Below are 17,856 nucleotides of genomic sequence, written 5' to 3'. Positions count from 1 at the left end.
AAGCCCAGGGGCTGAAGATAGCAGGCACCAAGCTCTCTCCCTAAGACGGGCACTGCTGAGGGTACTGTTAATGCCATCAGTAACAGGTGTCATTTCCAGAGAGTGCTAGGGATCCTTCACGCACAGCATATAAGTAGGCACGTGCACGAGTAGCTCCTCATCCCCAATCATTGACAGTGGGAAACACCTGAAGCCACTCACACAGGCATTGAGAAGCATCTCTAAACAGTAAACGCAAGGAGATGCGGGGAGAGGAGCTTGAAGGATATACAAACCAACCGTACAGGAGTCGTTCTACAGGGAAGGGTCACAGAGAAAACCCAGACCCCTCCAAGCAACGAATCCTGATGGGGAACCTGGAGGGTGGGATTCCAGAGTGGATGGGCCAGTACAGCTAAAGGTGGGGTTATGGGAAAGGATGGGGCAGCATTTAGGTGACAGGACTCAGGAGAGCTGGATTCACTTCCCTGCTCTGTCACAGTCTCCCTGAGTAAGTCACTAGAGGCCAGATTTTTAAAGGTGTTTAGGTGCCTAAGGATGCAGCTAGCACCTAGTCAGTGGGAGTTGGGCACTTTTGAAAATCCCATGAGGCACTTAGCTGCTTTGTTCAGGGCCTAGATAGCTTTAAAAATCTGGCCCTAACTACTTAGCAGACTTAGGAGCCTGAGAGAAGGGACTTGGGCACTTTGGAACCTTTGAAAGCCAATAGAACTGAGTCTCTCAGTACCTCAGTCAGGTTTGAAAATGAGACATAAGCTCCTAAGTCACTGAGATGCTTTTGAAAAATCTTCCCTTTAGCCTCTCTGGGCCTCAGTTCCTGGGGATAACAGCAGTGCCCAGCCTTATATGGGTGTGGTGAGAATAAATGCATAGAGACTATGAGGTGAACAGACACTGTGGTAATGGGACCATATAAGTACTTAAAATAGAGAGATTACCTGATCTCCCACGGAACGTAAGATACCTGACTACCGAGTGTGGACAAATGCCTTCTCCCTGCCAGCCCAGTCATCCCTCTGCTTCCAGTTTCCATGAATGTGCCACAAACGGCCATTTAGAAGCCACCCTCCTTGACCGCTGCTGCACTTGGTGGGGGCACTGGCCACAACCAGCACAAGGACATCCACGGAGCAGCAGGGGCCAGGCGCTTTAAACTAAACAGGACACCATTTGCTTCCTATGATGTTTATTTTAGCCATTGGTTAAACTTATGGGTCGCTCTCCTGTTCCCGAAGCCCCATCAGAGGCTGGGAGAATTAAGGTTTTGTTTTTGTTCTTGGTTTATTTTTTTTCCATTATAGACATTATTAAAAAAAATAAATTTTACAATAATACATTTTTGTTGTTGTTTGATCATTTTAAAAAAAGGAAAGAAAGGAATTACAAAAAAAAGTCACACAGTATATGTATATGGTTATGTATATACATACATATATGTAGATATAGGCTGTCTCTATATACATACACTATATATGTATATATAAAACAAAAGAAAATGGAAAGAGAGTAATATACAGAGACCTCCATCCATGGATGGCCTCTCCAATCCAACCCAAACCCAACAGGATAAAAGGAAAAGATCCCCATCAAAAGAGCAATTTGGAAACATCGAGACAACCTTTTAACAGTGGAGGTTTTTGTCTTTGATTTTAAAATTTTCGCCAAACCCAGGAAAGGAAAAGATTTAAAGAGACACCCCCCTCCCCTTGGAACTGGCAAAAGAATCCCCTGGGTTCCAAGCTGCCTGCATTCTGATCCAGTGTTCGCCCATCCAGGCAGGGATGCAGCCTCAAAGGGGAGATTGGGGTCCGCATGTGAAACGTTCATTGTCCCCCCACACACACACCTGCCCCACCGTGATTTGAGTGTGGGACGTAAAACACTAGCATGTGGATCTCCCAGGATACAGAATACCAGACTTCATCTGTGGTGGGAATTAAACATAGAATTCTCAAGCAGCAAAGAGAAACTGAACATGGGGAAGGAAAAAAGGTCTCTGTTCTTCGTTCCATCCTCCTGCAAACAGCTATAGTGATCCTGGCGCTGCCAGAGTCCATCCAGGAAGTGGCAGGTCATTCTCTGTCCCTTGGCCTTCACCAAAGCTTCAGTAGGTCACCGCCTGTTCCCCCTAGTTCTGTTCACAGCTTTGGATCCATTGTTCGTGTGTGCACGCGTGTATGTGTGTGTGTGTGTTCCAGTTTGTTGTGAGTCTCAAGCTCTTGCTTCAGAAAGGAAAAAAACCATAAGTATCTATAAAAGAAAATGATCAAAGTTCATCCGCTGGGATGCATGTCCACCCAGAGGTCGGTGCTTCCAGGGCCAGCGTTAACTCTATTCTTGCACATTAAGTGTCTGACACAAGGATTCTCTTTTATTTAATTTCTCAAAAGCAGAAACCCTGGGAGAACACAACTTGAGAGAGAGAATTCTTGCAAGAGTTTTTGGGAGTGTGCGCGCGCGAGTGTGGGTTTTGTTGGCATTTCCTTCACAATGCGGCTCCTCTCTCCTTTATAACGCCAGTTTCACGAGAAGGAATGGGAGAACAGAGAGGATACCCCTGGCTGAATGTCGGCTGCCAGATGCCTTCTGGTCCACAAAAGTCTTCTGGTCTGGCATAATGTCTGTGGTCAGCTGTGTCTGTGGGCAAAGGAATGGAAAACAGGAGTTTAGTTCAGTGGCAGAGCTCTGTGTTTGCATAAGGGAAAGCATCTGAGCTTATCTTGGAATAATGTATCTGCTATAATAAACACTGTTTGGTGCATCTGATGAAGCGGGTATTCACCCACGAAAGCTTATGCTCCAATACATCTGTTAGTCTATAAGGTGCCACAGGACTCCTTGTCGCTTTTTACAGATCCAGACTAACACAGCTACCCCTCTGATACTTGACTGTTTCTAACTGCTCATAGATTTTAAGACCAGGAGGGACCAATACATCTTCTAGTTTGACTCCTGCATAACTCAGGCCAGAGAATAACAGCCAGTTATCTCTGTATTGAGCCCGGTAACTTGTGTCTATCTACAGCATATCTTCCAGCAAGGGATCCAATATTGATTTGAAGACATCAAGAGATGGATAATCTACTACTTCCCTTGGTAGCTTGTTCCAGTGGCTTTTCCCCTCATCGCTGAAAAATCGTGCTACCAACTGTAGCCAAATCTGGTTGGCTACAGGGGTGGGGTGGGGATCTTTGGGAAATAGTTTTTAATTTTCTTCTGAATTTGGGAGGGGGTTCAAAGAAATCAAAGAGCTTGCATTTTTTCTCTAAAATTGGATTTTCCCCCCACATTTTTGATTTTTTTCAAAACTGAATTTTTCATTTCAAAATTTTGATTATTTCCCAAAATTTTTTAGGGTTTTTCCCCCCCCAAAATTTTGAAAATGTCAACCCTGCTCTATAATTTGTTGAAAAAAATCAACAGGTGATTTTTTCTGTGAAAATTTAGTCCAGAATTTCCCCTTTTTTGGTATTTAAAAATTCCAGCAACATTTCATGATCTGAAGAGAAAAAATATCATGTCAACCAGCTCTTCACAAATCTGCCAGGTCACAGCTGTTCTGAGCCAACTCTGCTTCAGCGGATCTAATCAAAACACCCTTTGAGTCTCAGTCATTATGATGCCAGTATGGACGCGGTCTAGCTGAACAGTAATGCTATGCCTCCCACTGCTATCCTACGATGCACCAGTGGCCTTGTGAAATCTCCCAGAATGCACTGCATACAGAAGCTGAGCTGAGTACTGTGGGAGAGGTACCCAGAGGGCATTGCAACTGTATTGCTTTAGTGTGATGAGAAACAAACCTGCAAGGGGACCTTAAACCGATTCAGCCTGGCTAATGTGGACACGCTAAACCATTTGTGTTTAATCCAGCTGAATAGAAATGGTTCAGTTCTCTAGTGTAGACAAGGCCTAAGATGCTAAGCACTCTCTGGCAAGATGCTTGGCCCCTTCAACTTCCCATTGTTTCATTGCCTGGACAATGCCTAGATTCCTAGGTGATGGGGCAATGGGTATGTCTACACAGCAATTAAACACCAGTTGCTGGCCCGGGTCTGCTGATTTGGGCTGTAAAATTGCAGCGTAGACACTCAGGCTCAGGCTGGAGTCCTATAGGAACACTTCAGATTGAACATATAGAACATTGCAGAGTCGGGCTGTAATTGGGGTTAGCACATATTCTAGAGCCCGCAAAACACAACAGGGGTGAGTAGGTGTTAGGGATACACACATACAGTGCCACTGAGATGTGGAAATGGAGTAGGGACAGGCTCATGGGATTTTAAAAGCTTGGCTGTTTTCTTTAATTCCTTGTCGCCCTGTAGATACAACCCTGGAAAACCAGCTCAGCTTAGAGAAACCTTACTGTCCCAGTAGATATGCTGAGACTCATTTGTAACTCCATCTGACTCCATCTCTTGCCTCTATTGGCATGTATGCATGGCACAAAGCATCCCCATGCTCACACTTCCATGCTCTCCAGCCTGCCCCTTTCTCTCTTCCCAGGAGACGCCATGACACATACCTCCGAGAAGCAGAGACTGTGCTCTTTGGATTTGTTTAGCTTCGGTCCATGTTCCTGTGGAGGAGAAAGAACAAGCCAGGAGGTCTTGCCAAAGGTCTCAGGGTTTCAAGCAACCTGAAATCAGACCTGGTAGCCAACTATCATTACCCCCATTTTATAGATGGGGAAACGGAGGCAGAAAGAGCTAAAGTGACTTGCCCAGGATCACACATTAAGTTTGTGGCAGAGGAGAACAGAGCACAGGAGCCACTATATTACATTCCTTCACAGAACTGGAAATAGAACCCAGGAGTCCTGACTCCCAGGCACTTGCTTTAAGTAATAGGCCATCCATGCTGCACCGTGGACAGGGCCAGCGCTTCCATTTAGGCGATCTAGGCAGTCGCCTAGGGCAGCAGGATTTGGGGGGTGGCAATTCTGCGGTGGGGGGTCCTTCCACGCTCTGGGACCTGCTGCCGAACTGCCCCGAAGACCGGGAGCGTGGAAGGACCCCCCACATAGGGCGGCAAAAACCCTGGCGTCGCTCCTGATCGTGGACAGACTGTGCTTGGTCAGAGATTAACACCTGTAACCGCCATGGAACATCACTGGTCACTCCTCACAGTCTGCGACACAATAAAGTGGGTGTGAGGAACCATCTTTGTCAGGCAATTCCCGAGCAAGCTTCCTCCTTCTTGTCATTTCTCTTTAATCTCAAAAAAAGCAGTAAGATCTACCTCTGGTGTTACGTTGCAGATGAGACAAATCATTCCCTTTAGCTGGTAAGAAAGGAATGTGCTGGCCTGTTCCGTACCCTAGGTTCTAAAGACCTGACTCATTCCACCAGCCCCGCTCAAACAAGCTGTCCCTCCGGAGCACACTAAGCCCAATTTCATTGGAGCTGAACTTTTGTCGTTTTCCACTGTCCTTGCAGAGCCGGCCTACAAGGGCATCCCGAATTGTTTTTATTCTGATCACAGGCCTGCAATTACCAGGGTTCCACATTTGCATGGGGCATTTGAAGGCAGTTCAGAGTGTGTGTCTGGTGTTGAAACATTAAGTCTCTCTGTGTGCTCTGTGTACGCTGGGGCTGCCAGAAAAGCTTTGAGAAGGAGAGAAGAAAGAAAATTCTCATCCCTCGCTCCCTGGGCTGCTTAGCCTCTCTGCTGGACTCCTGCCTAGATCTGGGCAGATAGTGCAAACAAAATAAATCTGCAAATATTCATTCAACTTCTGCAAACTCGATTGACTACGTGTTCCTTGCCTGAAAGTCTTCAAGCAGATGAATCCAGATATCATTATTATTTTTTATATGGCAATACAGCTACCAGGCCCCACCCGAGTTGGGGCCCCCACTATGTTAGGTGCCATACAAACATCTAGCAAGAGACAGTCCCTGCTCTGAGGAACTCACGGCACAAACACTCATGATGTAAAATTTCACACACAGGGTACGTCCACACTGCAATTAAAAAATCGCGGCTGGCCTGTGCCAGCTGACAGGTTTGCAGGGCTCGGGTTGTGGGTCCGTTTAATTGCAGTGTAGATGTCCAGGCTCAGGCTGGAGCCTGGGCTCTAGGACCCCGCAAGGTGGGAGGGTCACAGAGCTCAGCTGCAGCCCACGCCGAATCATCTACACCTCAAATAAACAGAGCCACAGACCGAGCCCTGCAAGCCCGAGTCGGCTGGCACAGGCCAGCCGTGTCTAATTGCAGTGTAGACATACCCTTTGAGAGGAAATTCTGAATCTGCATCAGGATGGGCTAGTTATCTAAGGGCCTGTCTTCCCAGCAGTGTTATCTTGAGGTAAACCAATTTCCATCCACGCACACGCATCTCTAGCTTAAGATAAGTGTTGCTTTCAACTGAGGCTAGCTGGCTTGTTGGATGGGGGCTGGAGTTCGAGCGCTGCAGATGCTGGAGCTAGTGCAACTCGAGCGTTGTTTGCTGTATGGCCACTCGCACTTGAGAGGCGTTAACTCAAGTGTCGATAGCTCAAGCTAACCCTGCAGTGAAGACAAACCTGGAGAGGAGACCTTGCCTTCACTGGAATGCCAGGTTGTGTTAGAACACATCCTTGACGAGTCATGTTAACTGACATGCCGTCAAACATGACTTTGCTGGGACTATTGCATTCAGCATTGTGTTATGGGCGAACCCTCCTGAAACGATATATAGGCTCAATCCCCTCAATCAATATAGACCCCTGTGGACCCTGACTGCAAGATGTGTTTAACATTGTGTTGGTTAACGTGACTCCTGATGGCTGTGTTCTGACATCACCTACATTTCTAGTGAAGACAAACCCCACATCAGAATCCAGCCAGGGAGCAGAAGCAGTTCAATGTAGCTTAGGAGCGAATGGCGCTTGTTGCATGCTGCAGGGCAGGGGCTGTGGGGATGGGGAAATAGCCCTGAGAAGAGTTCAGATTCTGTATCAGGTGTGTTGCCCCTACAGACTATTTTATGCCTGGTCTCCCACCAGCAACAGCCCCGACTCAGCCATTATGGGCCAGCACAAGCACAGACAAGGACAAGTTGGGGTTTGCACGAACTGAGCTAACTGGTGGTGATTCCAATTACAAGTTTCCATGGCTTCAGAGGCCTGAGCTAAAAACTGGAGCATAAGTACCTAGAGGCCACTGCCACTGCTTGTGCTGCACTTGGGTTTGGCAGCGGTACAGCTACTCCGACTTCGGGCCATCAGGGCTACTCCGGAGTGTACACAAGCCTAATTATCCTTCCATTTTGTGTCAGTCTGAAAGGGGCTGTGGGTTTTGCCCAATTTCAACCACTGGTTCCAAGTCTGCGGACTGGCCAATCATACATAAGCCATGCTCTCCCATGAAACTCTTGTGAGAGAGATCTGAGAAAGGTAAGCTGAGGGAGGGGAATAAGCCTCTGAAAGGAGCAGGTACAGTTCAAGAACAAAAGCACTAACAAGAAGCTCTCCCAGTCTCGCTACAATAGGCCTTTTAGTGCTGAAGATGGCCATAAAAGCACTGAAGTCTCTCAATGTGAAGTGAGATGGGGCCATTAGACTCATCTCTTCCTTTCATCCTTTTGCGACTCAAACAGAGTTAAAGGGGAAGTGAACAGACTCAGGAAAGTGGGATTTGTACTATGGAGTGAGTTGCTGGGGCACGGGATTTTCATTCACACTTCAGAGCCCACAGTGCTCCCAGGGAGGCCACCACTGCACAATGGTCAAGCGCACGCACATCCACAAATACACACGAGGACACACACATGGGGCTATCGCTGCTCGTCCAAGAAAACCTTTTACAGAATTTCAAAAAATACAAGCTAACTTTTTCTTTTCATTTTCTTGCCCGGTGTCAGATAGTGAGTCAGTAGCAGACCTAGACCTGAATCCCAGGAGTGCTTTCTAGTCCCCTGGCTCTCACCGACAGAGCACACCTTAATTCTTGACAAAGTAGTACGACCTGCAAAGCTAAGTGCATATTTCTCTTCTCAGCTACACTGGTGTAAATATGAGTAACCCCAGTAAGGTCAATGTTGGTGTAACTGCACTGGGCTTAGTTCCACTCTCACTTGCATTAGTGTATATCTGGAGTAACTCTGGTGAAGTCAATGGAGACACACCAGTGTACATGATAGGAGAATTAGGCCTAATGACTTTAATGGAGATACTCCTGATTTACCCAGCGGGTTGAATCCAGACTTGCTCACTCGGGGTCAGATTCTGATCTCACACAGGTATTCATCAGGAATAACTCCACTGACTTCCATGGAGCTATTCCTGATTTACAAAGGAGTGACTGAGCCTGATTTTGGAGTAAATCCAGTGTCACACCCCTGAAGTCAGTGGAGTAACACAGGCCAAGTCCTCTGCTGGTATATTTGGGGCAGCTTGACTGAAGCCAATGGAGCTGTGCCTGTTTTCACAAGTAGAGAACATGACCCTCCTCACAGTATAGAGGATCAGAACCAGGCCCTGTGTGTTACTCAGTTTTTACTCAGGTATCACTCCTATTACAGTATTGCTAATAATGGGCATTTTGGTTCTCTGGCAATTCTGAAAAAAATCAAGAAAAATTGTTCCAGGGCAAACCGAAAATGAATTTTTCAAAAAATGTCGTCAAGTCGAAAAACAAAAAGAAATAAATAAATGTCAGGTTGAATGGAATGTTTTGTTTTGACAAAATCACAATGTTTTGGGTTCTGGACCATTTTTAAATATCTGGAGGTTTTGTCCAATAAAATTACAGGATATTTTGAAGCACAAAGTTGTTCTGAACCCCCCACCCCAAAATAGAAATATTTTGTTTCATAAAATGTCAAAATGAAACATTTTGATTTTTTCTGATTTTTTAAGGTGTTTTTCAACCAAAACTTGGTTGGATCCAACTCCAATTCCCAACCAAATCTGCATTCTTCACTAAACAAGAGTTACAGCGAAAATATTTTACCCAGCTCTCTTCCCACTGAGTTCTCCCTGAGTAGCAACTGAGCTCAGGGTCTGACCTAGTGGAGTTCACTGGGTTTACTACAAGCAAAACTAGTCCACTAGTTATTGACTCCAGCAATATACCGCCACACCACCACCACCACCAGCACTTCCATCATCAGGTGGCAAATGGAGCAGAAGATGCGGTAACGCTGATAACAACATTGTTTTTCCCTTTCTTCCCACTTAGAAGAAGAACAATTCTGCCAAGCGTGTCTCACAATGAAAAGTGAGCCAAGTGCCCACCAAGGCGGCGGCGGGGCCCTGATGTGCCGCAATTCTAGCATGAAATTGAGCTGCTGATTGTCTCACGGAGTGGTAACTAGAAAACATAAGATGTAATTACTCAAGCATGCCGGATCTAATTAGAGGCTGCCCAAGGGTGACATTGCTGCCTTCACGTGTGCTCGCCAGCCTGAAGGAGAAGAAGAGACTTACTTTGTTTCTGCAGAGGTGGACAGAGAATCATCCTCCGGTTGGGACTGTGAGTAGGAGATGCCTGTCTATCTAGCTAGCTCTTCGGGGCAGGGACCGTGTCTTTCTATGTGTTTGTACAGTCCCCAGAGCAGATCAGGGCCTCTGGGCATTATCATCTGATAAACATTAAAAGACAGGGGCCAGCGGAGTGATTCCAATAGCTCTCTGTACACCACCCTGATCAGTGTGGTAGCTTGATGCTTCCCCTGCCTTCAGCAACGCCGCTTCAGATGCAGGGATGAGGGGGAGCAGTAATTTCCAGGTGGGTCTGAGGCTTCATCTAGACTAGGATTGAAGGTTATTGAATGGGGTTAGCTATCTCGATCCCAACACCTTCTAAAACTCTAGACCAGACGAGGTAAATTGTACTACAGTACGTGCTAAACGGGTTGAGTTAAAGCCTTGCTATAGTGCAGTTTACCTTGTCATTACTAGAGTTTTAGAAAGTGTTGGATCAAGCTAGCTAACAACACATCTTTCAGTCCTAGGGTAGAGCTATACTGCAATCGTTTGGTAGAGTAGACGTACCTGAGCTGGCTTTAATCTAGCGATCTTGAGTAGAGTAGCGCACAAGTTGGACAAACCCACCTGGAATCCTGGGTAATTACTTGGGTGGGTAGCCCCTGCTGAAGCACATGCTGCTGCAACTTCACTGCTATCAGTACCCCAGCCAGCTAGATTAAAGCTAGCCCAGGTATGTCTCCACAAACTGCAACCACACCTCATGACCACCGCATAGACATATCACTCATCTAGGCAAAGCTGTGAAGGAGAATGCCAAATGGGCGTGGCCAGCTCCTGCTGCAGGATGAGAATAACTCCCAAGCAACTGGAAGTCTGCAGGGCCAGAGGAATTTGAGGAGGCCAAGGATGGAGCTGTGAATTGTGGTTTGAGGTTTAAATTCTAAGATCCTTGCCAGCCCATGTGGGTTTTGTTTTGTTTCTGGATTCGATTCAAAAGCAGAAGGGACCTTATTTTCCAGTTCTGGTTCCTGTTTAGTTATGGCTAAAATCTCAGGAGGGCAGCTCAGAAGATTTCAATACAAGGTGGGGGAAATCCCACAAAATCAACAATAGTCCTAAGAGATTAGCTATTTGGGGTCAACGTCTTAACAGAACCACTTGCCAAGGTTTCATTGCCCTGGAACCTGAGCACAGGCCCCGATTAAGCCTCAGACATAACCTTAATCTTGATCCAGATCCCACCACCTCCTCCCCAGCCCATTGCCAGCAGGATTACATAGCGGTGTGTGCACATAGGAGCATAAGTGCAGGCTGTAAATCTACAGGCTGTGTGTGGATACTGATGGGCACTTTCAGCTTCCAGTGCTCACCCAAAGCAGGAAGGCTAGCCAACCTGGGCAAAAACTGGTAGCCCATGGGGCACTGCATGGGAAAGCATGAGCCTGGGAGATCTCCATCCCAAACAAGAGAAGGCAAAAAGAAATCAAACCATCTAATACACATAACAGTAAGCACACTGGGGCTGGGGCTGTTGGGGAGCCCTGGGGGATTCTGGGTAATGGGGATGTATCAGGGGCTGGGCAGAGCCCGGGGAGATTCTGGGTAACAGAGAATACGGTGCTGGGCATGGGCCAAGAGGATTCTGGGTAACAGAATTTGGCGCTGTAATAACTCAAGAGGTACACTTGCAAACAGCAGCCTTCGATAGACAACCCTCACTTTCCAAGACCATAGGCTAAGTCCCAGCAGGGACATCAATGTGTGGGAGGCTTTGGCCAAGCTAGGTCCATGCATCAAATTAACACGTGTCTTCTGTGAAGAGCGAGCAGGAGCCGGAGCCGAGGTCCTACCTGAACAGAGGTGCAAGTTGTGATCACACTGGTGTCATAGATGGTGTTGCTGTCATTGATGTCATCTGGCAAAGCAGGGCTCTTTTCTGTCTTAGGGGGCAGGGTGACAGGCAGCGAGGGGTTTTTGGGGGACAGATTGACATCCGTACCATTGCCGAAGGCCTGAATGGCGTTTCCTGCGAGTGGGAAGAGAGACAGGGCTTTGGGGATGTGGTTTCACTATCAACTTCTATGCACACAACTCACAGGGCATACAACAATAACTACTAAACATGCTGTGCTTCCCCATGGATCTGAAAACACTTTACTAACATTAGGAATGGATTAAAGCTGACAAACTCCCCCTCCTCATGAGACAGGTCAGCATAATCCCCATTTTATAGATGGGGAAACTGAGGCACCCAGCCAGGCTGCAACGTGCCTGAGGCCACACAGCAAGTTGGCAGTAGACGCCAGCGCAGAGGCCATGGTGGACGTGACATCCTTGCTCCAACCACTACACAGCATTACTTCCTTAGACTGGGAGTGGAACCCAGGAGTCCTGACTCCTGGACCACTGTGGTGATCACTAGACCACAATCCCTTCCCAGGGCAAGGAGTAGCACCAGGAGTCCTGACGGCCCATTCCCTGCTCTAACCACTAGAAATGTTGCTTGCTGTGTTTTAGGGTGGCTCCCAGCTGGTTGTATCAAACTTCATGGTCATCAGGGCTAGGGGCTGTCTTAGATAACGACTGAGAGACAGCCACTGCCACCCCACGTCCAGGCTCTCACACCAGCAGCCTGTGAGAGGAGATAGTTGCTGGGGCTCTGTTGGGCCAGCCGGACAGCCTCCTCCTTGGGAGGGGGTCTGCCTGCTTCCAGGCAGCTGCGGAAGCAAAAGCCCTCAAGCTTTATTTGCACACATCCCACTTTGAGAAGCATGCCATGGCAGAGACAGCCAGGAGTCACTAGCTGTCAGTGGGAGGCCGGGGCCATGGGCGGGAGTGAGCAGGCTTCAAACAATGTGGGCAAGTTATTTCTCTTCCTGTCAGGCTGTCATCTCTCATTCATACTCTTCTTCCTTCCCGGCCTCGCACCTTCTCTCTCTCACACACTCTCTCTACCCACCTATCCTCCTTCCCATTCCCTGTTCCTCATTCCAGCCCTCCTTCCTGCCCAGACCTCATTGCTTTGGGACCCAGCCTGTCACCTTGAGGTTCTGCTTCATTCGCTCTGACACAGCCCCTGCAGATCAAAGTGTTTTCCTCTCCTTAACCCCCCCAAGCCCCAGCCCCAAGCCTGTTTCTCAAATATCACTAAATCCCACCACAGAGGGGATACGATACGTCTTACGAACTCTCACCTCTAGTGGGGACCCCACCTCCTCCCTGAGCCCAGGGAAGGGGATTGAGGGCAGCGGTGCTGGAACTAGGGGTGAGCCACAGCCCCTGGCTTGAAGCAGTAATAACAAACACCAAATGCATGATAGAGGGGACTCTGTGTCTCATGAATCCCCTGGGACGGTCCTGGAGTCCTCCCCGCTCCAGCCCATTGCTCTGCAGAGGTTGTCAGTAGCTCTCCCATGCAGAAGATTGGGGCTGGCAGCAGTTCTGCTGCTCCAATAGTAACTCCTCCTTCCCCATCTCTCTGTCTCACACAGGAGGCCCTAGCCTGTTTCAAGGTGGCAGCCCGGGGCAATTCTACCCAACGGCGCGAGAAAAGCTTCCAAAGGGGGAGAGGGGGAAGGGGCAATGAGGCACCGTGCGCTGACCCGCTGCTCTGGCTGCATGGGCTCTGTGCCCAGCACAGAGATAAATGCCCAGGTGCATTGTCTCCAGCCCCGCTCCCTGCTGCGGCGCCGTCACAGAGAATATGGCAGTTGCTGATGGAAACGGCACAAATTACGCCTTTTCCACTGAGCCCCCGATTCCTCTGCAGCTCTGTGAGCAGGAGAGGCATCTTGGGGGCATGGCAGTAGTGTTTAGGGGAGGCAGAGAAAAGAAGAGAGCAATGGGATGGGAGTGACTGGAAACCAGAACTAAAAATACCATCTGGTAGAGGATCTTCCACGTCCACCTCCCCACCTCCATCCTCTCCCTATCTTCCTTCCCCATCATCTCCCATCCTCCTCTACCACCTTCTCATCCTTCATCCCTCCCTGCCCCTTGCTACCCACACCCTCATCCCCCAAGTTCAGCATCCCTGCTCCCTTTGCCAGGCATCTCTTCCTGCCCATAGGCATTCTCATCGGCCCTAGATGCACCATGGGCAAAGCACACCAGAGGCAGAGGTTTCCAGCTCCCCCAGACAGGGACAATACACAGGAGCCAGAAACCTGGAAGAGATCAGCTGCCAGCCACATGGTTCAAAGCCACTGAGTTCAAGGTGCTGCCCTTCCCCCCGACACACCTTAATCTTTCCTCTCTCCACAACACCCCGATTGCTCATTGCAAAGGAAAAAGAAATGCCAAATGAGCAGGGGGGTAGAAGAGTTAAGTAGCATTGCCAGCGCGTAGGGTTTGACTGTGAGTTTCATGATAGTCGGTGTTTTACTTAGAACCCAGGATCTAATGTAAATGATTGCATGAGAATCTCAGTTCTTTGGAAACAAAAGCTAAGATTCCAGCCCTCCTGGTGTGACAATCACTAGTCAGCCCATCAAGATACATATAACATTTATAAAGTCAGTGTAGTAATCTTTGAATATTCCATGTATCTATAGCATCTGTCACACCTGGTTACAGAGAAAAGCTTGAAAACGTGACCCAAGTGTTCCTTAAAGGCTCAGAAACTAGAAGGCAAAGAAAAAAAGCCCCAACATTGTGTGAGTCGGGGGGTTAAGCTCATGAGTATTAAGCTTATTTCATGATTTTTGCAGCCCAGACTTGGGGGTTGGGGTTGGCAGTACTGGTAATAGGAGAAATTGAGGAGAGCTGTGGAACTCGGAGTTCACAGACCTGGAAGGAATTATACTTGGAGTGAAGACGGGTTGGGGCTTAAGGACACAGGGTACAGGAAGGCTAGCAAGCTAAAGAAGTATGGATTGGCTGAATGGACTATAAGGTGGATAGAAAGCTGGCTAGATCGTCGGGCTCAATGGGTAGTGATCAATGGCTCGATGTCTAGCTGGCAGCCGGTATCAAGCGGAGTGCCCCAGGAGTTGGTCCTGGGGCCCATTTTGTTCAACATCTTCATTAATGATCTGGATGATGGGATGGATTGCACCCTCAGCAAGTTCACGGATGACACTAAGCTGGGGGGAGAGGTAGATACGCTGAAGGGTAGACATAGGGTCCAGGATGGCCTAGACAAATTGGAGGATTGGGACAAAAAAAATCTGATGAGGTTCAACAAGGACAAGTGCAGAATCTTGCACTTAGGATGGAAGAATCCCATGCACTGCTACAGGCTGGGGACCGACTGGCTAAGCGGCAGTTCTGCAGAAAAGGACCTGGGGATTATAGTGGATGAGAAGCTGGATATGGGTCAGCAGTGCGCCCTTGTTGCCAAAAAGGCTAACAGCATATTGGGATGCATTAGTAGGAGCATTGCCAGCAGATTGAGGGAAATTATTATTTCCCTCTATTTGGCACTGTGAGGCCACATCTGGAGTATTGCATACGGTTTTGGGCCCCCCACTATAGAAAGGATGTGGATAAATTTGAGAGACTCCAGGGGAGGGCAACAAAAATGATTAGGGGGCTGGGGCACATGACTTATGAGGAGAAGCTGAGGGAACTGGGTTTGTTTAGTCTGCAGAAGAGAAGAGTGAGGGGGGATTTGATAGCAGCCTTCAACTACCTGAATGGGGATTCCAAAGAGGATGGAGCTCAGCTGTTCTCAATGGTGGCAGATGACAGAACAAGGAGCACTGGTCTCAACTTGCAGCCGGGGAGGTCTAGGTTGGACATTAGGAAAAACTATTTCACTAGGAGAGTGGTGAAGCACTGGAATGGGTTACCTAGGGAGGTGGTGGAATCTCCATCCTTAGAGGTTTTTAAGGCCCACTTGACAAAGCCCTGGCTGGGATGATTTAGTTGGGGATTGGTCCTGCTTTGAGCAGGGGTTTGGACTAGATGACCTCCTGAGATCCCTTCCAACCCTGATATTCTATGATTGTATGTAGGCGGAAATAGACCTGGGTCTATCTAGCGTATCAATGGCACGTTGCAACTGCAGTGGCTTAACTGAGCTACATGATGAGGTGGGGAACGGGTGTGGGTGGGACAAAGCAATAACACATTTGATACCTACCTCTGGACTTCAACATCTCTAGCACTCACAAGTGAAATGAGTTTTGGCAGATCTCCGTCTAAACCCTAGCAGCCATAGAGCCGTACAACAAAACGGACACACGCTTTTGACGGGACTGGTAAGCTCTCTGGAGAACCTCAGGTCTGGAACAGTGGAGGATGAAGCCGGTCCAAAAGTCCCATGCATCATGCAACTCACACAACACTCATGCATTTGGCAGCTCTGTTGTGCCTGCCTCTGTAGCTAGTAAAATGCCGTGTCGCTCTCAAACGTGACATAGCGAGTGTCATTCACTTTGTGGGCTGAAGTGTGCTTGGCTGTGCTGACACCGACCACTAGGCCATACTCTGCTCCCAGAGCTAGGAATCCTGACACCCAGCATTCCAGTGCTGCCTAGCAACAAGTAGTATAACCCACTGGAGAAGTGTGTCCCCCTCTATGGACTAGTCCACGTAGAGGATAACAGCCTGCTTAGAGCAACAGCTCTTCTTATACTATAACTCAGATGGCTGAGGTGTATGCTGTGGCACTAAAGGCCCTGCGTTCAAAGCCTGTTAACTCATGTAGGGAAAAAGCAGCATGTAGTGGTATAATTAAACACTGTGTCCTAATGAACATGCATAAGGGGGCTGTATAGGTAACCTTAACTCTGCCCAATGCCTTTCACCAGCATGAAATCCTCATGATACTTTTAAGGGGAAGTTTAAGAGTAAAAGCAAACTAGCAGCAAATATGCAAATTAGCTGATTTGCATAATATGTCCAACATGGCGCTGTACAAAATGTGGCAGCTGTGCAAGTCTGAACTGAGGTGCACTAGTACAGCTGCATAGGGTGAGCAGGCAGGAATAGTGGGGCGGGAGGCTCTGCAGGCCAGGATTATGGGGCACTGGAAACATTGGGGTAGGGTGGCCAATGGGGGCCATGACTGGAATAGCAGGCGGTGCTACAGGTCAGGAGTCAGGGGAATTGGCAGAACTGCATATGGGGAATCCAGAACTGGAAAAACGGGGGTGCTGATGGTTAGGATTGAGGTGCATTATTATTAATAATTATTATATTATTTCTTTATTTTCTATTTGCATAGTACCAGGGGAGCGAGAGCTCCTACTTCCTTCTCTACAGTGCCTCCTGGTGTGAAAGCGACAATGCCTTCTGTTTCATGAGTGTGCTAGGCTAATCCTGCAAGGCAGGACTAAATTGCAATGGCAGAATAATCCAGGCCTGCTTGCACCCAGTTGTTATCCCCAAAACAGATGAAATTAGCTTGACGATTAAGCAGGGATGGGGACATTGTTAGCACTAGGGCGAGAGAGCTTGACGGTAACATTTTCAGATCATTAAATTGAATAACAACAAATTCAATGGATACAATTATAATAAGTAACGGGGAGAATGAAGCTCCTGGAGCTCAGCACACCAGGGCCTCCTTCATCAAAGGGACCTTGTCAATAGCTATCTGCTAGGTTGTAAGGTTTCCCAAAACTCCACAAGCCAGAAGGAATTTCCTACATCTCCTTCCTGTTCAGAGACATGGAGCAGGAGCTCTGACAAGGTCTTGTGGAGAGGCCAGAATAGCTAGGAGGTTACAGACACCTGCAGCACCACTGCTGAGAGAAGCTTGCAATACAGCAGTTGTGAGCTCCCACCGACACAAAGTGCTCCTGCAGCATAGCATATAGCACTCCCTGGAGTCCCTTGCATCAGACTGCTTCCCACAGCTTCTGCTGAGAGAGGCTGGGACTGGAATAGCTGGCTGCTCCCCCATAGCTAGCGCTCCTGCCTGGCTCCCGACAGCACTCCCTGCTGGGAGAGAATGTGACTAGAATAAGAGGGAGCTCCCCCCACAGCCAGAGCTCCTGCCCTGCTCCCTGGGACAGGCCAAAGCCCCTTCAGACAGCCAACGAGTGAAGAGCGGTGCCTTACGGAGACATGGATTTTCCGTGAAGTCTCTCAGGAACTTCTCACACTCCTCCTCCATGTTGCCGCTCCCTCTGCAGGAGCACCAGGGCGACACTGCGATGCTGGTGATGCTCGAGTCAATGTAGTTGGGCGTCATATCGAACCCTGCTCAGGAGGAAGGAAAGGAAAAGGGAATCAAGGGCCAGAAGAGGAAAGTCTGACGGAGAGAAACAGCTCTGTGCTCCCTCCGGTCCCAACAGCCTCCCCTCACAGCAGGATGGGCTTTGCACCAGCTTGGCTCTCATCTTCCATGCCCAGTGGATTCCCCATGATTCAGGCAGAGCTAAAGGGAACTGCAGATGGCTCGTTCCGGCCCCCAGCTCTCCCCAACCCAAGTGGTTCTGAGAGACCCCCGCTACCAGGGACTCTCCCTCCAGCTGCTCACTCAGAAACC

The 17,856-nt window shown here is 48.5% G+C and overlaps 1 protein-coding gene across 3 annotated transcripts in view; it reads right to left on the bottom strand.

Moving 5' to 3' along the window:
• Nucleotides 1–1,169: 1,169 nt before the first annotated feature.
• GFRA2 (GDNF family receptor alpha 2) overlaps nucleotides 1,170–17,856 on the bottom strand; it is a 101,113-nt gene continuing 84,426 nt past the window's right edge. For all 3 annotated transcript variants that reach the window (XM_065584612.1, XM_005285089.5, XM_065584611.1), the window contains 4 exons: nucleotides 17,427–17,567; nucleotides 11,267–11,442; nucleotides 4,526–4,579; nucleotides 1,170–2,637 (listed from right to left, as the gene is read on the bottom strand). In XM_065584612.1, coding sequence (XP_065440684.1) covers nucleotides 2,509–2,637; nucleotides 4,526–4,579; nucleotides 11,267–11,442; nucleotides 17,427–17,567 — 500 coding nt within the window. In that variant the 3' untranslated portion in view covers nucleotides 1,170–2,508. The remainder of the gene's footprint in view (nucleotides 2,638–4,525; nucleotides 4,580–11,266; nucleotides 11,443–17,426; nucleotides 17,568–17,856) is intronic.

Source organism: Chrysemys picta, chromosome 2 (genome assembly GCF_011386835.1).
Source record: "Chrysemys picta bellii isolate R12L10 chromosome 2, ASM1138683v2, whole genome shotgun sequence".
Classification (NCBI taxonomy): Eukaryota; Metazoa; Chordata; order Testudines; family Emydidae; genus Chrysemys; species Chrysemys picta.
Note: the sequence above shows the minus strand (reverse complement) of the source record. Positions and strands in the feature narration are given on the sequence as shown.